The sequence below is a fragment of the Artibeus jamaicensis genome, unplaced genomic scaffold (assembly GCF_021234435.1).
Source record: "Artibeus jamaicensis isolate MK-2021 breed Jamaican fruit bat unplaced genomic scaffold, CSHL_Jam_final contig_685, whole genome shotgun sequence".
Lineage (NCBI taxonomy): Eukaryota > Metazoa > Chordata > Mammalia > Chiroptera > Phyllostomidae > Artibeus > Artibeus jamaicensis.
The window spans coordinates 26,709,485-26,731,268 of record NW_026521924.1 but is presented as its reverse complement, the minus strand read 5'-3'; the positions used below and the strand labels follow the sequence as shown (position 1 = coordinate 26,731,268).

The following is a 21,784-nucleotide window of genomic DNA, read 5'->3' as shown; positions in this document are numbered from 1 at the left end:
CAATGGCTTCTGGTTCTTGGAAATAAAGGCTGCAGCCCCTCCAGTTCCGATCCTAGGCAGGTGGACCTAGGCACTCACGGCTGGGTTTTAGTGCTTTGTCCCAGAATGGCGCAACTTTGGTGGACGGTGTCAGAAAAGCTTCCCTTTGTGTCTGACCAGAGTCCTTAAAAGCTTAGTCAGATTCCAACACTCGAGTCCATCTGACGGAACACGGTGGGTGCGTTGGCACCCAGACTCCCCAGCCCGCGCGTCCCCACGGGGCGCACGCTGTTGAGAAAGTGCTGTAACCTGGGCAGTGACCCCTGGCGGGAGTCACTGTCGCCTGAACTTTCATTGCCTGCCCACCCAGAACCGCCTGTTTCATTAACATTCTTTACACATTCAACCTCCAATGTAGCTTCATCTTAAGCTTAGATAAGTGAAGTTACAGCTCATGTGTTTAAATTGCTCGTGTTTTTTTTTTTTTTTTCTAAAATCCATGAAATGAGTACCTAACTTGTAAACTAACAACACCTGTGAACCCCCAGTTGCTTCTCTGGCTCCGTATTTCAGGATGCATAGTTTCATGTGATTACGAGAACACCTACCATGTGTCGGTCGGCTGTCACTTCTTTCTTCTCCCCTGGGGAAGTACAGAGGTTTGAGATGACATTAGAAGTCCTGACAAAATTCCCTCCTCATTGGAGCAGGTTTTAGGTGCTTTAGTAGACTTGGAAGTTCCTTTCTCCAAATATAATCCCCTTGTTGGTATGTGCCCGGGTCATTTGGCTAATCATGAGTACAGGAAGAGAAGGTAATACTTACAGTTGTTTAATCTTACAAATTGCCCTCTTTTCTGGTAGGAGCGGGTAGTAAATATTTTAGGCTTTGTATGTTTCATGAACTGTTAATCCTTTTGATTATTTCCCCCCAGCCATTGAAAAAAAGTGAAAGAAATACCCTTTTTAACTTGCAGGCCGTACAAGAACAGGTGATGTGCTAAGTCTGGCCCAGGGGTCGGTTTGCCGGCCTCTATTACAGACTAAGAGACGCTGAACCAGTCTCCCCATTTATGGATGGCAAGTTGAGGTTCCTCTGAGGAGTGTGGGGAGGTGCCCAGGGTCCCACCCCTGCCTCCTGAATCTAGACTTCCTTTTCGCTGCACTCTACTGCCCTCTGCTGTTTGCAGTGATGACAGCATTTAGTGGAAGCCGGGGAGCATTTATTGAAATGCCTCCCATACTCAGACAAGACTGTGATTTATCCAAAATTGGGTTTAAAATAAAAAAGAATAACGCCCTAGGAACAGAAAAACCAGATTAGTTAAAACAATGAAAAATTTGTAACCAGCAACATAAAATTTAAATTACATAAAACCTTTGTGGGAGTTTAGAAACCCTTCTTTTTCGGGGGCAGGGGAATTGAGGAGCTCAGATTCGTGTGTCTACAATCCTTAGAACTGGGTTTCTCCTTCTAAGAAACACTTTGTGTCCTGGAATCCTGTTCTCTTAATGTTCAGAATGGTTTATCTTTTCGGTGGCTTTTCTCATTCCCCCTTTACGTAGACCTCCTGGCCAGAATGGATGCCTTTGTCCGTACTTGTTTGTGGGATCTCAATTTCAGTCGTTAATAATGTGTCAGGGTCCTGGGGCCTGGTGGTCCCCACCCTGTGAGCTAACGTCCTTCAGTCGTATAGCTTAGGGTTACTGCTTAGAGAGCAGGGACACATTTCCTTTTTATTGTGAGATCATCGTGTGCTTGTTGTAGAATAATTGTTATTTACAAAGGCTGAAGCCACACAGTGCCCCACCTCCCCCAGTCAGCCCTTAGTTCCAGCACTTTCCCCATGTTGGTTTATCAGCCATATTATTAATGGGATGACTAGGCCGGCGTGGGAAGCAGTGAGGCTGGGAGTGGGAGGGACCGGGGTGAACTGAAGCAGAAATACACCCTGATCGTGACCGAGGACTCGTACATACGTGTGCGCGCGTGACACTTCCCAAAGCAAGTGCCACTCTGAGCCGAGCTTTTCTACAGGGCATGGGGGCTCCCGGTTGTAGCCAAGTGGGAACGGCAGCTTGGTGTTGCCAGATTTCTGGTTGTTAAGGGAAGTCTCAAATATTTTTTTAGAAGGACTTTTGTTTGTTGGCTCAAATTAAAACACAAGACAAAACCATGTGGGACAACAGGGGCACCTGTGGACCTCTCGATTCCCGGATTACCTGTTGGCCGTGTCCGGTGTAGCCTGTTTAGCATTTTATTTTTGTTTGTTTTTACTTAACCTTGTATTCTGCATACTTTTTCAAGTTAGTGAAGAACCCTTCAACACAGCGTTTCTGTCCCATCATAGATGGTCTGGGGACGTTCTGCCACCAAGACTTGTGTAGGATAGGACTTTGAACATGCAGGTCATTTCCAGGGTTTTGTAAGGGGAGGAAATGTAGCCTGAACCAGCGAGCGCCTCCTCCACCTCCAACCTCCTCCCCCCACCCCATCTAGGGGGCTGGGGTGCACAGAAAGGAAGGGGCGCTTTTTTCTAATTCAATTCTAAGACTCATGTTCCATGTAGTCATAACGGGGCTTAGCACAGGCTAGGTTTTTGTAAATGTAGATAATAAATGACGTGTTTTAGCCCCACACTGGTGAATTGCACATCAAAGTATAAAATCTTACTAAATTATTGGTGACTTCAAAGGCTATTAGTTCTTCCTTTGGGCAAGATTTATGGCCTTATAAAAGGATTAGCATTCATTTCCAAGCTTAATTGAAACAAGCATTTCCCAATGTCTTTTTTTTTTTTTGCTTTTGAAAATGTTTAGAATGATTTAAAACAGGGTTTCTCAATCGTGGCACCGTTGCCACGTGGGGCCCGGTCACTCTGCTGCAGGCCTGTCCTGTGCACCGTGGGACGCTTAGCCACATCTCTGGCCTCCGCCCACGAGAGGCTAGTCGCACACCTGCTCACACTTGCACTTGCGACAGCCACACACGTCTCCAGACAGTGTCACGTGGTCCCTGGAGGGCACAGTCACCCCTCCGTTCCCCGTGGAGGACCGCTGATTTAATCATGTACCCTGCTTTTGAATTCCAGCCCTGACGACATTCTGATGGCTTCACGTTTATCTTTGAAGCTGTTCAATATTTACCTTTAATTTTGTCTCGGGGTTTTTTTTTTTTTTGGAGCCTAAAATATTCCTTTTAAATTTTAACACTATAGAATTAATAGCAGATCATTTCTACCCTGAGAGGTGACAACTGTTAAGAATTGGCTGTGCCTTCAGATTTTTAGACGTGTAATCACCTGGGGTAATACTTCCTTTTTGTGATGGAAGGAGATCGTGCTCAGCTTTCTGCTTCTTTCAGTTTAGCAGTGTTTCTGTGACTTCTCGTGATGCCCGAGCATATAATTCTAGTCGTCGGCAGCACGTAGATTGTACGTGACTACGTCAGATGTCGGGATCGTGACTGAATTTTGGGAGACATTACTTGGGGAAGAAACCTGGTTTTATGAAGTAGTATGAATGCGGTTTGTTTTCCTTTTTTCCTCACCCTTTCATTGCTGTGAGGGAGAGAAGCACCAATGTGGGAGAGAAACATGGATTGGCCGCCTCCCCCTTGTACCTGGATTAGGCACCTCGGGCTCCTGGACTGGGGGGGAGTCGAACCCGCAGCCCTTAGGTTACGGGTAATGCTCCGACCAACCGAGCCCTACCGGCCAGGATGCAGATGTTTTAAGTGTGCACACACTGATTTGTTTTCTTCATGTAATGTGCCCTTGCTTGGTTTTTGCTGCCCAATGCTGGTGGCATTTTGGCCAGCCTGGTATGTTATGTTTCTCTAGATGGCCACAGAGAAGCCAGAATATTCCCTGCTTTGCACATGAAGATTCGTTGACTTTCTAAGAACCACTTTTTATGCCTTGAGGGCCATATTGCCCCATTGAGAACACGTGGACCGGGGTGATAGCTGGGCAGGTGGCGGTCGGCGGGGCGTTCGGGGTGTATGTTTGAAGGGGTGTGCAGAGGCCTTGCTGCAAAGCTGGCTGAGTCCGAGGCAGGAGGAACCGGAGTGGCCTTCGACAGCGTGGTGGTCAGTCGTACCACTGGCAGATGTCGAGGCCGGTAGGAGGTCTGTCTCGAATCGGGTAGGCGGGGCAGTGCCACTCAGTGACGGGCACGGGCCACGGTCCTAGATGCCTGCGAGGGTGGCCCTGCCCTTTGCCGGCCAGGTGGAGAGCGATCCAGACCTTGTCTCCATGGGAAACCAGTGTTCTCCTGTCCCCTCTGCTTTTGCCATATGCAGGAGCTATGTTAAAAACCGAAAACCTAAAGCGTGTTTATTAAACCTCAACACTGATATTTTCTTAACAGTGGAAATTTTTTTATTGATCTCATGTTCGAAACAAAGGAACTTTAGATGTCTGTGAAATTTATGGCTTGTTTCTGTTATTTATTTTGACCCCCCCCGCACACACACACACACACACACACACACACACACAGAATTGTAAGGATAATGATCTTACAGGTGACATTGCTGCCATCCTCTGCAGGACCACAAGTCGGGCAGGGCTCTGTAGGTCACCTCCCAGCCTCTCCTTTTCCTTTTTAAACTCGGTCTGTTAAGCGTGGAACGGTGAGGTCTCTTGGGATGGTATCTTCACATATTTTTTGTTCTTGTTCCCTTTACAATTAGGTTTCCTTGTCATAGTTCCTTGCAGTCCCCAGCTGTGCTCTCCTAGCCGGCTAAAAAAGACCCCCCCCCTCTGCTGGACATGCTGGTTAGTTTGTTTTCAAGAATGTAACTAGAAAAGCCTGGTTTACGGTCCTCAGGGGGGGAGTACATTGTACCCCCATTTTCAGCCCCTGCAGATCTCTTGGGAGCAGGTAAAACGTAAATGAATGCATTATTAAAAAATATCAACCCAAACATCTTAATACTAAAGATTTTATTGGAAACATTTAAGCCTTTTAAACGGTCTCTAATGTCATTTACTTGTGTTTCTTTGGGTACCAGGCCCTTTGGTTCTGCTTATTGTCACACTAGAGGTTATAGTTACCCAGGGGCTCACCAGTAATGGTGACAGCCCCCTGGGTGAGAGAAGGTTGTGTGCCTGCCGGGCCAGGCGATTGTTCGTCCACAGGGCAACACTGACATCACTTGGTATTCAAAAAAGCCTAATTCTCGAGGCGCAGCTGCTTCGTCCCTGTGTGGACCGATCGACCTCAGCACCGCGGATGCTCGGGGCCAAAGATAATTCTTGGTTCCGAGAGGCCGCCCTGTGCGCTCTCGGACATTAGCGGCATCCCTGGTGCCAGTAGCACGCTGTCCCCTAGTCTGGCAACCAAACTGTCTTCAGGCCAAGGTGCTGTGCGCCCTTGAGGGGCAAAAATCTCCCTGGAATGAGGACCATGGGTTTAGGCGTTTGAAACCAGAGTCCTAGAGGTTAATGGGGGTAGAAAATGAGGCTACACCAAGATCATACAATACAAGAGCACTTAGTAGGTGCCAGGCACTGTTCAGGTGACTAATTTATTTGACCGTTACAACTGGATGAGAGAGGGTACTTTTATCCTCCCCTCGTATTGTGTTGCTAGTATTCCTCTCTGTTGCTGCCGGCAAAGGAGATTCAGAGACACTGGGTAACTTACCCAGGGTCGCCCAGCGAGTCAGCAGCACAGCGGAGGGGTGTGCCCCATCCGGCTCCCAGGTCCACACTTGAGTCCACTTCTCGCTGCATCTCGGGTCTTCCCCACCCTGTTACCTTCTACGGTGTTGGCAGGTCCTGGTGCTGGACATGCGGTTACCTCTGAATATTGAGTAGCCAAGCTGGGGTACACGTCTTGGTGCCTGACACCTTTGCAACAACAGTTTTTCCTTAAGGACCAGACCACCTCAGAGTCCGTGCTTCCTGCACGTCTAAGGAGAGCTGGCTGTGCCGTCGCCCATCACACATTCAATAACAGGGCTGTCCCAATAACGTCCAAGGGCAGGATCTGCAGGGTGTCTAGGAGGCTCTAGGTGGCACCCCATTCAGTTAGATGGCTTGGTTTCTGTTCTTCCTCCCCCTGCCCAGTGGATGAGGGTCAGGGGGCAGCGTGGAAGTAGGTGTAAGGTATTTATCAAAGCCTCGTGGATGGATCTGGCCCTCCACCCTCATGTCCAAGTTTGAAACACAATAAAAGGGGGGAGATAAGTTACCAACATCTTGTCACTCCATCTGGGGCTGCATTTGCTTACTTCCTTCGGCAGGGCAGAGCCTTTGAAATGGGAATCCCAAGCTCTCCTGAGGGGTCAGGTCGCCCCCGGCAGGTGCAGTGGCCGTGGGAGCCGGCCCCCGCGTCTCCCGCAAACGGATGGATGCCATTTGTAAGCCTGGCTCTGGCCTCTGCATCTGGACTGTGGTGGGGGCTGGTTTAATCGCTATTTATTTTGAGATTTACACCCGTGAATGGGCCAAGCTAATTTCAGTGGCGGCTTAGCCGATTTGTCCTAGAGCTTTGTGTCTGAGAGAATAACCGGGGAGGCCTCCTTCCTTTGTGGCTTTAACGGTGTAACATTGGGTGAAAGCCCTTTGCTTTGAAAGAAGCGGCCAGCCCTGCCTGCTCCACCCCATCTGTGCTGCTCTGGCCTGTGGCAATCAAATAAATTTCTCTACTTCGCCCCCCACCCCCACAAGTTTTATTTGTCTGTTTCTTTGTAAACCTGTCTTTTAACAAGTGCCGAACTCTTTTCAGCATCACCGGCCTCCACGAAGACAGGACAAGCGGGGAGTTTATCTGGCAGCCCGAAACCTTTCTCTCCTCAAGCGTCCACACCAATCACGACGAAAGCGGACAAGATGTCCACCACCGGGAGCATCCTGAATCTTAACCTGGGTCAGTTGGAATATTTGGAAGTCTCTTTCTCGGGCAGCTGTGAATATTTTTACAAGTTGCGATGTCCTCTTTTGTGTGTGGTTCTTGAGCTCTGTGGTTCTCGAACTCTGAACTCTCCGAGCCAACTGTTTAAAAGGTACAGTGGATGAACGTGCAGAGAGACCAATAAAAGGAACAAGTTAAGGGGTTTCCTGGGGCCCGGAGACATGCGAAGCTGTTTATCATGGAGTAACGTAGGCCAGTGTTTACGACCTTACTTGCCCCTTGACCATAGTAACCCAGTTCTCGTCCATGTAAAAATATATACTTGAAGTTTTGTATGTATACTTGACATATATCAAGTTACTATGAATCCGTCTTTGTTTTTTCTCTGTGCAGTATATTCTGATATTAGTGTTTCCTCAGTTCTTTTATTTATTTTTTCTTTTAAAGCACTAGTTTAGGCCGAAGTCATCTGCAAAAGTTGGCACTGGAAATGTTGATTCCGTAACTTTATGAAGTTACTGTTTTGTTGATTCCTTCCACCAAGGCTCCCAGTTTTGATTGAGCATCTGTTATGTGCTATGTACTGCTTCAGGCATTGGGCAGAGTGTGGTGAGTGGGGCCCTGCTGTTAGTTAGAGAGCTTGGGTTCTAGGAAGGGGCGGAGAATAATCAAGGTAGATAAACAGGACAGCCGGCGCCAGGAGGGAAAATGGGAAAATAGGATAAGGAAGGGGTGGGGAGGAGAGGCAGTGGGAGGGGCAGGGAAAGCCTGTTTGAGTGGAGAGTTGCATGACAGGAAAAAAAGAGCCAGGCCTGGACCAGGCGGAAGAACATTCTAGAAGGAACAAGAACTTTACAGGCTCTAGGGTAAGGAAGAACTGTGTGTTACAGGAGCGGCAAGGAGGCCCAGGCAGTGGGTCCTGGTGGGGGGCGCAGAGGTGAGGCCTTGAGGCCAGAGAGCACGGGGCCCCTGAGGACCCTGGTTTGAGCAGTGGAGGTCTGTGAACTGACTGAGCATATCAGAGGGGCCTCTTGGCTGCTGGGTGGAGACAGGCCTCTGTCCACTTGGGCAGTTCCTCTCTCCCTCCAAATGACACTTCTGGTGTCTGGAGACGTTGGTAGTCGTCACCACTGGGGGTGGGGGCTGCTGCTGGCATCCAGTGGGCAGAAGCGGGGGGATGCAGTAGAACACCCTGCAGTGCACCGAGGAGTCCCCCCCACCAGAAATTCTCGGGTTGTCCAGTAACCATGGTGACGGATTGGCTGTGGCAGGAGGAATAGGGACGAAGAGTGCAGTTTTAGGTTCCCAGTGTTGGGTGCCCCGAGGCCAGGTCAAGGCAGGAGGTATACTCTGATTTGCACACAGGGGTGAGTTCAGATCAGCGGCTCTCACAGCCCTGGGGCCAGGGCGGGGTGGCCATGCCTGCCTCTGGCAGTGAGTGATGAGTGTTTGCAGGTCAGTAATGCAAACCCATCCTGCCTGCCCCTTTCTGCCCCCGCCCCCCACGGCAGTAGTGCTGAGGTTGAGATCTGGGTCTAGGGCAGCAAGGGAGAGTAAGGGCCCTGGGGCACTTGAGTGAGGAGGGTAGTCAGCACTGGGGGTTGAAAAGGGGCAGGGGACAGAGACAGAGCCACGCCCTGGAGCCTCCTGTACAGGGTTTGGGGAAGGAGCTTGAGCAGGAATGCAGAGCCTCTGGGGTCAGGCAGCGCCTTCCTCTGCTTCCTCTTGTCCTGCAGTGTCCTTTTCAGACGGAGAAACTGAGGTCTGGAGAGCGGTTTCTGGTGCTCAGCCTGGCAGAGCCCGACGGTGGTGGGGTTGGAGCAAGCCTGTGTCTCCCCGGAGGCCAGTACCTGGGACCCCCTGCGTCCCCTGTCTGCGTAGCTCCAATGTGATCGGACAGTCAGGGGGTGGCTTTAGGGGCTCCAGTCCGCACTGACTGTGGGCATTGCTCATTTGAACGAAAGGGGGGCCCGTTTGCTGCCCCGGGAAATAGTGGCCGTTCTCAGCGGTGTGGTTTGTGCTCATGCCCTCCTCCCGCCTCCGCACCCCGGAAAGAACGGCCGTGGGCAGGTGTTCTCACGGTCCCATTTCCTCTTTGCCAGCCATGCGTGGCAAGAATAGCTCCTTCCCTAAGCCAGGTGGTCCTGGGGCATCTTCGTGACACTGTGGTCTCTCGGTTTGTCTTGAGCCATGGTGGGAGTGCACGGTCTCTTCCTGGCCTGTGTTTGGGTGGTGGGCACAGTGGAACCCGGGCCTCAGGACCTCCCCCTGGCTCTTCCCGTGCCGGGACACGTGCCTCCTTTTGTTGGCGGAACACAAGCACTGGGAATGCGGGCATCTTAGGGCTGGAGTTTCAGTTACCTTCCGGAAAACGGGGCAGATAGGGACCAGTGAAAAGTGTCAGTGATGGGTAGAGAAAAATGGGGAAGTGGAGGGACCTGCTAAATAATTCTCATGCATCCCAGGGATGGGGCGTGTGCTTTATGGGGCTTGGTTATGCCTGACATCTCTGTAAATACTGTGAGGAGACAGAAATGAGGCAGCGCTAGTGATAATAATGGCACCGTTATATCTAACAAAATATTCAATGTCAAAGTTACGTGGGAAAAGGCAGAATTATGGAGATGGCAAACAGATCAGTGATGGCCAGGGGTGGGGGGTGAGTGATGGTTTTACAGATCGCAAAGGGATGTCATGTCCGTGGCAGACGGAATTGTCCTGCATGCTGTTTGTGGTGCTGGTTACCGAATCCGTGCGGGTGTAAAAACTCAGTGAATTTTGAAATCTACTAAAAGGATACAATACCCTTTGAGGTCGGTGATAGCCCCGTTTCACAGAAGTGGGAACCGAGGCCCAGAGAAGGCAGGTTACCCTCCCTGTGTCACATGTGGTTTGGCGCACAGTAGGGCCTGTTTTGCTCTGTAGCCTGGGCTCTTAACCGGGTGCAGGAGCTGAACTGCTTCAGGGCAGGGCCCTGCCGTGACTTGCGTGTGCTCTTGAAGTAGTTGGTCCCCCGTGTAGGGGTCACAGGTAAGGTAATGTCCTGAATGAGGGTCACTCGGAGGGCGAAGTGCTTTTTTAAAGGAAGCAGCTCCCACTACTTGAACCGTGTTGTCAGTCAGATACTAAATTTTCAAGAGAAACAGAAAGAAAACCAGGTTTTTATGTGAATTCTCCTAGTTTTTATTTTATTTTATTTTAAAAGCCTCACCTGAGGATATGTTGTATTGATGTTAGAGAGCAAAGGAAAGTGGAGTGGAGGGAAAGAGAGAGGGAAGGAAGAAATCAATCGCTGGGTTGCCTCCTGTGTGCGCTCCGACCTGGGATCGAACCTTCAGCCTGCAGGTGAATGGGATGGCACTTCAACCCACTGAGCCACCTGACCAGGACAAATGCGCCTAGATTTTAAAATTTGGCCTCAATTTTATCAAAAAAATAAAAGCTCTACTTAGGCCAAATAAATAGAACTTGAAAATACACAAACCAGCCCCTGGGTCATCTGTTGGTTACCAAATTACTCTTGAAGTTAATTCCAGTGTGTGAGCGAGGGGACGGTTTCTGCAGAGGCCACCCTGCCCCTGCCCCGGCTGCTGGCCCACGGCCCCGCATTGGCTGTCCTGGGCCTCTTCTCTCAGCTCCAGACAAGGAGCCGGACCCTGGAGGGTTGCCGTGGCCCCTCCTGTGACTCTGTGGTGATTCTAAGCCATAAATAAGACTGAGTTGGTGAGGCTGGGACAGAGGAGGAGGCCCTGGTTCTTCTAGACTCCGGTTTGCGTTCTCTGCGAATTCTCACCTCCTCGTATCTCCCAGAGGGTGCCTGCTTCGGGCGGAACACACGCAGCCGCAGTTCAGCCCTCCTAGTCGTCACAGAGATGTGCCTCGCTGGTCTCAGAGCAGTGCAGTGTGGTCTGAACGGAGCCCTTGGCCTTGCTTTTTCGGCTGCTGGGAGGCGTTCTTTCTTCCTCTGTGGGACCTTGGGCGACAGGCCTTCTTCCAGAGCCTGGGTGCACAGCAGGGGCCCTGGGCTCCCAGAGATTGTGTTGATTTTTTTTTTTAAATCCTCGCCCAAGGATACATTTACTGACTTGAGATACCCTGCCGCCCTTCGCCACAGAGAGTGGGGGGGAGAGAAATGTTGATTGGCTCCCTCTTGTGCCCATCTGCACTGCGACTGAACCGACACGCAGGCGTGTGCCCTGAATGGGGATCAAACCCGCGGCCCTTTGGTGCACAGGATGCTGGTCTCATCCATTGATCCACCCAGGCTAGGACTTGATTTTTTTTTTTTTGAAACAGTGAATCAGGTGAGGAAGATCTCTGTGTGGCTTGGTGGACACGAGAGCATCTGCCAGGGTCTCTCATCTGAATATTCTTCCCTCGAAGGAGCTGCCGTTTCCTGGCTCCTGGAAGCCCATCCATCATGGTCTGCCGACAGCTTTTGAACAAAGAAAAATGTTTTTAACCAGAAAAGAAGTGGTTGTATTTCTCTTTCAAAAAGTTTATTTGTTCTTTGTAAGTCATGAATGCCCACGGTAAAAGAAATTTCAAAGTACAGAACGGTGTCTAATGAGAACCGACGCTGGCTGCCACCTCCGATTACCTGCCTCTGTGCCGCCTCCTCACAGGTGACCTTGACCTCGGTCACCTGTTGTTTGCCTCTGTGGAGAGCTCTCCATATATACCAGTGGTTCTCCACCTGGGGGACGTTGCTTCCCCAGGGACATTGCTTCCCCGGGGACATGGGGCAGTGTCTGGGGACATTTTTATTGCCACAACCGGAATGTGGGTGCTACTGGCATCTGGTGGGTGGAGGCCAGGGTTACTCTGCACAGGACGGCCCCCCCCTCCACCAGCTCCCCCAGCAAAGACCTAACAAGCCCCCAGCACCCCCACGTATGTGTATCTGTGTTCCACATCCTTCTTTCCTCCCCCATGCCAGTGCTAGCGTGTTCTGCCCTGGTGCCTTCTTCACTGAACAGGCTGCCTGTCCAGACCTGTGTCCAGGGTTCTGCCGCTGTGTTCCGTCAGCAGCTGCCTTTTGATCCATCTCAAGGCGAACTGTGATTTATTTATCTAGGCACCTTATTTACAGACTCGAGGTTGTGGTCCACTTTTTTGCTGTCGAAACAGCTGCCAGTAAAGACCCTTTTACCCACATGGGAGTGTGTGTCCATCGGGTACATTCCCAGAAGTGGAGCCTCAGGTCGGAGGGCGCGGACAGTTGACATTTGGAGAGTTACTGCCCTGTTACCCTCTCGAGGGGCCGTTCTGATTGGTGCTGCCTCCAGAAATGTGAGATGGTGCCTCTTCCTCCAGCGTGGGTATTTTCTTTAATCCCTGGTTTCCATTTATAGCCTGAGCTGTCTTCCTATTAACTGAGAAGTTCACGGTGTTGGCAGTGAGCGTGGATTCTGGAGATGTTCCTGATATAGAAGAGCAGGGGTGGAAAGAGTCCTGATGAGCTACTGTGAGCTAAATCAGACAGCAGCCCCTCTCTTCTCCTGGTGGAGGAGGAGAGTCAAGTGCAGCTGAAAGTTCCAGAAAGATAATTGCATCTGGCTACACCGAAGGTGTGTCCCCAGGGACCCGATCCCAGCCCCCTGGCTTCTGGTGGTCTCCTGTTAGAATACATATGACAGTAGCTTCTTGACTTGAGGGACCTTATTTTGTGAAATGCGGTGCTTTTCCTTCTTTTCCCTCCTCTTGATTGTGAGGTGTAGGTCTCTTTCTCTGAACCCTGAGGTTTGGAAGAGTGGTTCTGTTCACACGGATACGCCAGGGTTCGGGCAGATCACGAGGAGTTTTCTTGACTCACGTTGGTTGAATCCAGGGCTGTCAACCGCAGCAGCATTAGATCACCCAGGGCACTTTGGGAAGGCCGATGGCCGGGTTGCACCTCTGGCTAGTTAATCCAGAGTCTCCAGGGATGATGGCTAAGGCATTAAGGTTAAAAAACAATTCTACAGATAGTTTCTGTGTGCAGCCATGTTAGCAGTCCCCGGGACTCCCACAGTACAGGGGATGGCAGATTTTACAGCCTGCACACCAAAGCTGGCCCCCGACCTGCTTTTGTAAATAAAGTTTTATTGGAACACAGCCACGTGCATTTCTTCACAAAGTGTTTCTTTTCCCTTTGGCACCAGGTCCTGTGTGGCCCACAGAGCCTAGTTTAATCTCTGGCCTCTTCCAGAAAAGTCTGCTGATCCCTGGTATAGTAGTTGTGTTTTTAAATAGCTGCTATTTGGAGGCTGCTAACCACACAAGAATGTCATTGAGGATGTTGGTGAGCATATCACTTGGGTAGCAGCCCTCTCCCCAACCCCGCTTCATGGGAAGTATTTTTGTTGAGATACTTAAAATAAGATTTTATTCATTTATTTTTAGAGGGGAAGGAAAGAGAGGGTGAGAAATGTTGATCTGTGAGAGAAACATTGATCGGCTGCCTCTTGCATGCTCCCAGCTGGGGACCTGGCCCACAACCCTGGGCATGTCCCCCCGCTGGGAATCGAACCAGCAGCCTTTCAGTGCACAGGCTGGCACTGAATCCACTGAGCCACACAAGCAAGGGTGAGATACTTCTTTTCTAACTTGAAAAGGCTGTCTTTTTTTCTCTGGAATCTAATATTCTCCTCATTTTTAAAAGATGTTTTGATTTGAGAGAGAGAAAGGTAGAAACATCGACTTGCTATTTCACTTACATATTCATTGGTTGCTTCTTGTATGTGCCCTGACTGGGAACTGAACCCACAACGTGGCATTTCAGGGCAACGCTCTAACCAGCTAAGCTCCCAGGCCCCGGCTGCTTCCTCATTTCTGAGAGCAGACGTGACCAGACAGATGTCACGCTTGGTGCTTAACCGTCGAAGCCCTCAAGTTCTGCTTGTGCTGTCTTTCATCGGAGCAGCGCCTGTTCCCCGGGTCTCCTCCTACTGGTTGTTTTGTCTCTGCCTCCCTCTGTCTTCTCAGAAGGTGCTTTTCCAGGAAATTGGAACAGACATCCCTCCCCTCCAAAGTGGCTGTCCACGCACCCACGAACACACGTGCAAGCCCATGCACACTTGTGTGCACACACCCTGATACAGTTTTCAGAGCCTTTTTTTGAATGATAAGGATGCTGTCTCTGTTTCCTTGGACCGCTCACTTCTGGAACCTTCCTGGCAATCCATCCCAGAGTGTGTGTTTTGGGAAAAGGCCCATCCTAATCTTATCTCAGTGGAGGCCTCCTGATGGCGAAAGAACCAAGTCTGAGCAAGTTGTTGCTTTGGTCGCCTGTGTGTTGGGTGGTCCCTTTACAGGAACCAGTCTGGGCGGCAGCGTAGGGAAGAGCCCCGTTCCTGGGGGAAGGAGAAGGTTCGTGAGTCCCGTCTGTCGGAAAACAAAACCAGAGAAAGTGAAGGCTTTCAGTCTGTCTCCTGGGCCTCTTCAGCAGCCTGGGGGCGGAGGTGGCCCCTTTGGGAGTGTCGCAGGAAGACAGCGGGAAGTCGGGGTGTGAGCTCTCAGCTGGTGCAAACAGGCTCAAAGGTCGCTTCTCCTCTCTGTCCTTGTTTCGGCGCCATGTGCTTTCTGACTAACATTCTGGGATCGGTGCGGGTAGGGCAGATGCCCACGTCCTCTGCCTGGAGTCGGCTGCAGGGGGTGCCCGAGGTTTGCAGGAGATGCCCACGTCCTCTGCCTGGAGTCGGCTGCAGGGGGTGCCCGAGGTTTGCAGGAGATGCCCACGTCCTCTGCCTGGAGTCGGCTGCAGGGGGTGCCCGAGGTTTGCAGGCAGGATGAGAGACTGAGGGACGGTGCTCCTGCCCGCAAGGTCTCTCATCGCTTCCTGGGCCTTCGCAGCCTCCTCCCTTTTGTCCCCTTCTTATATTTCTGGGACCCTGGAGGAGGCAGCTGAGGAAGTAGATGAGGAGGTAAGGGAGAAATTCAAGAAATGTGCACTCATGGAATCTGGTCCAGTTGGTCCCATGAAGCGCCCAAGGCAGAAATTGGCAGGGGGTGGGGAGGAGGGGCGGGACCTTGGCCGGTGTCCACAGGGGCCCTCTCCTGGGATTAGGTTGAGGACCTTGGGCTCCTCTTCCCTGAGCGAGAAGACACAGATTTAATATCCAGGGCTAGTCTGTTAACTTCCCTCGGTGCTGGGAGCCAAAGGGAGGCACAGCGGGCTTGCTGGAAGGAAGGTCTGCCTCTTCTCTTTTCCCTTCCTTTTTCATTTGAGCTCCAGATGAGGTTGAAGAGGAATGAAGTCTCCCTGGTAAATGAGGAGCCGGGGGCCCCAGTTATCCTCTGAGGGGCTCGGCCGTCTCTCTTGGATACAATCCCTCGCTGACGTGGGCCTGGAGTTCGAAGCATGCTCCGGCCAGACGTGGTGTCCGTTTATCTGCTAAAATTGAGATGGAGCATATTACTGTAACCTTTGGCTTTCGAGAGTCCCTGATGACATGCCGAGTTCCGCAGACAGCCGTCTGGCTGGGATCGTGCATTTTAAATGCCGAAGGCGACCCAGGCGATTGTTTAGTAGACTGAGCAAACCTGCCAAGTGTTTTCCTTGGGGCTGTTATCTCCAAGTCAGCCCGTGTTACTGGGTAGATGACGTTGGAACTAGTGGCAAAAATGTTTCAGGTTCTTTTCCCTCCCATGTTCTGAAACGTGTGTTTGCGAGGACACTGTGTTGCGAGAGCTGCGTGTCCGCCCCTCCAGTGCCCGGTCTGACGAGGGGATGGCCGTGTCTTCCAGACCGCAGCAAGGCCGAGATGGACCTGAAGCAGCTGAGCGAGTCTGTGCAGCAGCAGTCGGCCCCCGTGGCGCTCATCTCTCCCAAGCGGCAGATTCGCAGCCGCTTCCAGCTGAATCTCGACAAGACGATAGAGAGTTGCAAAGCACAATTAGGTACGTCCTTGGTTTGCTTTCACTGTCATCAGTGTCGTCATCGTCATCAGTAGGGATGCCGCCCAGGTGAGATCAGAGCTGGGTCCTGGCTGCCTGAACCTAGAGTTGCTTATTCCATTAGAGTGTATTGCCGCTCAGGGCAGCGTGTTTCAGATTTGCTAGCTAATAGTTCAGACGGGCCCTTCGAGTCCCTCAGAGCTCATTCCTCGGTGGGGGCAGCCTGCAGACCTGAGGTGCAGGTGGTCAGAGGCTTCAGAAGCAGAAAGGCCCTCCGGCGTCTGCCCTCTGCACACCCTGTCGGTACACGTCAGTGTCTTGACATCAGGATTGACTATGTCCCCAGGTGTCCAACACAAGCCTCCTCCTCCAGGCTGGGCCCGCCCCACCCGGCAGACCCATCCTGCTTCTGTGTCTGTTGCCTCCCTTCCTCTGCCCCGTGCTGCCTGCAATCGTGCTGCCTACCTAAACCCTGTCCCGAAGGCTGAGCTCAGTGTCACCTCCTCCAGGAAGCCTCCCCTGACTGCTCTCCCCATCTGCCCACCACCTTTGATACAGTATTGCTCAGAAGCAACAGTCGTCCGTTTGTGTGGCAGGGTATCCTTCCCTCCCAACTAGACTGGAAGTTCACTGAGGGCAGGGAGGTTGCCTTATCAAGATTTGCCTTCTCCAAGGTGCTGGGTCTTGTGCACAATGTAATGCTCTGGAATATTGGTTGAATAAGTAAATAAAACCAGGAGGGCATTTATAAAGAAATGGGATGATTGGGCCTCGGGGGAGAGAGAGCCACTCCACAGTGAGACTGATGTGTCGGGGCTGCTCTGGACCTTTGGGTAAGGAAGGAGCTGCAGTTTGGCGTCCCCTGGGCTGTCGGAGGAGTTTGGTTGGGACACTGACTGGCATGGATGAAGCCTTGCAGTCCATTTAAATATCCCTCTTGGGTCCTTTCATGCAGGTGGTCCAACTCCTTGGTTTGTTATTATCGTGAATGAGAATTTTAATATGTCCATTTACTGGGTGCTTCTGATGATGCACCAGGCACTTTGCTCAGTAAGCGCTGGGCAGAGATTGTCCTGGGAGGTTGATGACTGTTATCAGGTGCATTTTGCAGATGAAGAAACTGAGGCTCAGAGAGGTAGGTCCCTCGTTCAGGGTTACACAGCTCATGAAACAGTGGAGCAGGATTCCAATTCCTGTCCTTTGGGCTCCAGTACCCAAGCTTTTCCTGTCACATGTGTGGTCACATGGCCATGCTCGCCTTACTTATGCCTGACCAGTAGCATAAGCCTAAGGATTCAGAAATTATACGAGATCTGAGTTTTTGTATTTTGACATCTCCTCTTTTTCTTTTTTAAAGATTTTATTTATTTACTTTTAGAGAGAGGAAAAGGGAGAGAGAAAGAGAGGGAATCATCACTCTGTGGTTGCCTCTCACACGCCCCCTACTGGGGACCTGGCCTGCAACCCAGGCATGGGCCCTGACTGGGAATTGAACCAGCGGTCGCTGGTTTGCAGGCCAGCGCTCAGTCCACTGAGCCACACCGGCCAGGGCTGACATCTCCTCTTTTTGATTGAGCCCTGGTGGAGGCGGATGTAATTCCCCAGTGATTCTGCTGGTGTCCAGCGCCCAGGGCTGTTTGTGGCTCTTTCACTGAGTCTGGGTCAGGCCGTCATTGCTCTAGAATGAGCACAGGACAACGCGTTGACTGGGATTTTCTCTCTTCAAAATTTTAGGCTATAGTAGTTAGTATTCACCTGCTGCCTGATGACGCTCCTGGCTAGTAGCAGGAGACAGAAGTGGGTTAGATGGAACCACCACGAGAGATACGCTTTTGCCTGTGATCATTTGTGTGTATATGAAACACCTGCTATTTTTATTTTGTCTTTTCCCCCTTTTGATAGACACGTGGAAATACGTGTCTTCCCCCTTGGCTCCACTGTCAGTGGAGGAATAGCGCAAACACAGTGGCCGTCTGCTCTCTGTCAGTGCGGAGGGTGAGGGGGTGGGCCGCTGGGGCACCTGCAGTCCGTGCTGCCCCACCTGCCGGGGCCGGTGGCTTCTCCACCCAGGCCGGCCGTTGCCTCTCAGGCCTGTTTGTTACCCACAGTGGGACTCTCAGTAGATGCCCCCCGTTTTTGATTTCCGTGTGACATTTCCTGCTTTTTGAATTGGGCAACAAGTGCCAAATTCACAAACAAGAGGCAACAACAAACTGCCCTGTGAGCCAGGCCATGGCTCCCCAAGTCAGATGGGTCGGCCGGTTGGGTGTGGCTTGTGGCCTGTGAGTTTGCAACCTCAGCTTGAGACTTGGGTTTAACCTCTTCGCACCCTGGACGGACAGGTGACGGGCTCTCATGCTTTGGAATGCTTGAGAACAGTATAGGGGTGAGTCTGGAGCCCAGGGTTTGGGCCCTGCCCCCGTCTTGGTTTTCTTTGTGTCCTAGGACAAATGATTGCTCTGGGCCTCTATTTTCTACTCTGTAAAATGGATCAGTTTTCGTAGTTTATCTCTGGTGTTCCCTCCCATCCCTCCCATTTTCCATGTCCCAGTCACCAATATTGCAAAGATTAAGCTCCAGATAAATTTAAAATTTGGGTTGTCTGGTCCCATGTTGTCTTGGAAACTATGTCCAAATACAAGTGGCATTTGTCACCTGTCTTCAGGGCACTTTGAGTTCACTGCTAACCCCACCAGGCCAGTTGTGATACGACTTGAAATGTTTTTTTTTTATTTCCAGCGTTTGGCGTGGAAAATGTTTGCGTGTTTGGTCCTGCTCTTTATTTTGTGACTACGCCACATGCTGGGTTTTCTCTTTGACTTTAGGCATAAATGAGATCTCAGAAGATGTTTACACGGCCGTAGAGCACAGCGATTCGGAGGATTCCGAGAAGTCAGAGAGCAGTGACAGCGAGTACATCAGTGATGACGAGCAGAAGTCCAAGAATGAGCCAGAAGACACAGAAGACAAGGAGGGGAGTCGGATGGACAAGGAGCTCTCGGCTGCCAAAAAAAAGCCCAAACCGACAAACCCAGTGGAGATTAAAGAGGAGCTGAAAAGTCCGTCTCCACCCAGCGAGAAAGCAGACCCAGACTCAGCCAAGGGAAAGGCGAGTCCTCAGCCCGAGAAGGACGTGGCGGAGAAGGCCAATCCCTCGCCGCATCCCACGAAAGACAAACTGAAGGGAAAGGAGGAGATGGACTCCCCAACAGTCCATTTGGGCCTGGACTCTGACTCAGAGAGTGAACTTGTCATAGATTTAGGAGAAGACCATTCTGGGCGGGAGGGTCGGAAAAATAAGAAGGAACCCAAAGAACCATCTCCCAAGCAGGATGGTAAGTGACTAAACTGGTTTCTGCTTTCTCGATTTGGTTTCGAATGCCAGCTTTTATTGGTATGATCAACGCTCTGTGACCTGGAACTTTGATTGGCTCAAAGTCACTTAGCTGGTTATCTGATAGGACCAGGACTTAAACTGGGCCCACCCACCTCTTTACCTGCTCAGTACCCAGCGTGGTGGATTCTGAGCACAGAAAAATAAAAGTCTCCTAGAAAGTAGTAGTTGCTCCTGGTAGTCAAGGCATTTTTAGCCCGAGTAATTTTCCCCCCAATACATCCATTTATTTTCCTAAAGCGTTTGGCAGCATTTAGACATTTGACAAGGCTGAAATTGTTAGAAGCCTTCACGTTGAAGGTCTTGATGAGTTTAGCTTCCCTTTCTTCCCTTCATGCTGGCCAGGCATCTCGAAGTGCATCTTCTTTTTTTTTAAAAGATTTTATTTATTTATCTTAGAGGGAGAGGGAGGAGATAGGGAGAGAGACATCAGTGCATGGTTGCCTCTCGTGGGTCCCCTGCTGGGAACTGGCCTGCAACCCAGGCATGTGCCCTGACTGGGAATCCAACTGCCATACTCTGGTTCGCAGGCCCGCACTCAATCCACTGAGCTACACCAGCCAGGGCTCGAAGTGCATCTTCTTAACAGAATACGAGACCATTGTCGAGAGTTGGGGCACCAGAGTAGTGGGTGGGTGCTCCTTGGGGTGCTGGAGATCCGGGGGGCGTGACACAGTGTGCACTGGAATCGTTATTCCCCCACGTTGGCATTCGGTCTACGCAATTCCAGGGTTTTTCAGCACTGGCACTACTGACATTTTGTGCTGTGTAGTTCTTTGTCCTGCGCATTGGAGGACGTTTAGCAGCATCCCTGGCCTCTCCCCACTGGATGCTGGTGGCAGCCGCCCAGCAGTGGCAGTCCCAAGTGTCATCGCCCAGCATGTCGGCCCAGCCCCGGAAGGAACATGTGAACGATCGGAAGGGTAGCCTTCCCACTGACATGGCAGTCAGCACGTTTTCCAGTTGGTTCGCCAAACGGGTAGCGAGGGGATTCTGACAGGCCCAAGAAAGGTCATACAGAATTGAGTTGAGGGCCCCAAAAGGCATTGCCTGAGGACAGACTAAAGGTTACAGCCATAAAACCTTATGTACTTGGTGAGTAACTTAAGGGATCACTAGGTTTAAGTTTTGGCTCTGCCTAGTTTCTGATAGGAGCTAACTTCCGAACTGTACCCTTGAGTAAGATGGGGTTCTTTGTCCCCGGGATTTCTTAGTCTGGCTGCTTCAAAGGCAAGTCAGGGACGGGCCTCGAGAATCTTTGCTCTGTGGTCATGTCAGCCTGAGCTGCACCATCCTGCAGTCACCCGGACAGGCCAGAATGTCCCCATGTGGTGCGATGGAGGGGGAGAAGGCAGTTGAGTGGGACTGAGGGACAGGGAGATCACCACACCCTCCTGCGTCCTCTCTGAGCTTCAGGGATGGTCTCTGAAAAAGGCAGTCATGTTGCGGGACCTCCTCTGATGTTTCAGAGAACAGTAGGAGGAGCATTTGTTCCATTTGAGGAACTGTTGGGTGCAGATGGCAGTGCTCCTATGAAGGGATATATTTATACCAATTCTTTCCTTCTGGAACAAATCTTTTGATTATTGGTTTTATGCCCCTTCTTCTTCCAGAAAGGACTTAGGACAGATTGTCAAGAATACTTAATCATGAGACAAAATGCAAACGAAATCAGAATAGTGGGAAGTTTGGGGAAAGTTTATTATGTGCGGAAATACATACTATTTCAGTCTTGCTGTGAGATTCCCAGCAGTCAAAGCAAAAAGGGAAACACAGTCCCTTAAAAAATGTTACATGTTCCAAAAAAGAAAAAACATTTAGTTACTTAAACAAAATAGAGCTCTTCCTTGCACTACTCGCTGAGGGAAATTTCTCCAGGAGACCCTAGGTGGTGGATGAAGCTGAAGATGATTCTACAACATAATTTAGTTAGATCAGATTCCTAGGGTTTGGGGCAAAACCAACCAGTCTTAAATCCATAACCCCTGATGGTGGTTTGGGTCTTGAAGAACTGGCTTCATGTTGGACTCCACAGTAGAGAGAGCACCTTTTCGACAAAGTGTTGTTACTTAATACATTTAATTAAGCGAAGGGCATTTTGGAATGTGCTGTGGTGACCCCCAGCTTACCTTCAGCGAGGACTGGAGCCTATATGTAGAATATGAATCTTCAGATAGTAAAACAGCTTCTACAGCCGGTGATCTCAGAACAGAGGCAGACGGAGCTCGCTTGGAGACCTTTGCTATGCCCATAACACCAGCAGTTTCTGTCTTCCTCTTAAAAGGCCCTCCTTTATGCACAAGGCAGTGACCGAACTCGGGAATAAGTAGATTAACTGGATGGGACAGCTTCTATTGTGCTGGCCTTAAACTCACCCTTTGTTGGGCTATAGGCAATTGATCAGACACTCTTGAATTTCTAGGACCAGTGGAATTTTCCATAGCCCTTTTTCTTCTCTGAAAACCATCAGAACCTCCTAGACTGGAAGTTAAAATGCTTCAGTGAATGAAACCCCCAAAGAGCGCTTTGAGGATGGGTGTGGTTGCGGACGTGCTGTAGCCTGTGTGCAAAGCCCGCTGTTTGCTGTTACACATCCGGAGAGAAAAAGACCTTTTCATGGTTGTCCTTTGGGCCGGGCGGTAGGCGGGTGGTGGTGGGTAGAGTGTGGGAT

At 50.8% G+C, this 21,784-nt stretch overlaps 1 protein-coding gene across 24 annotated transcripts in view; it reads left to right on the top strand.

Annotated features, from left to right (window-relative positions):
* Positions 1–21,784, top strand: part of ZMYND8 (zinc finger MYND-type containing 8) — a 108,634-nt gene that overhangs the window by 64,136 nt on the left and 22,714 nt on the right. For all 24 annotated transcript variants that reach the window (XM_053671090.1, XM_053671102.1, XM_053671099.1 and 21 more), the window contains 3 exons: positions 6,717–6,857; positions 15,570–15,722; positions 18,545–19,054. In XM_053671090.1, the coding sequence (XP_053527065.1) occupies positions 6,717–6,857; positions 15,570–15,722; positions 18,545–19,054 (804 nt within the window). The remainder of the gene's footprint in view (positions 1–6,716; positions 6,858–15,569; positions 15,723–18,544; positions 19,055–21,784) is intronic.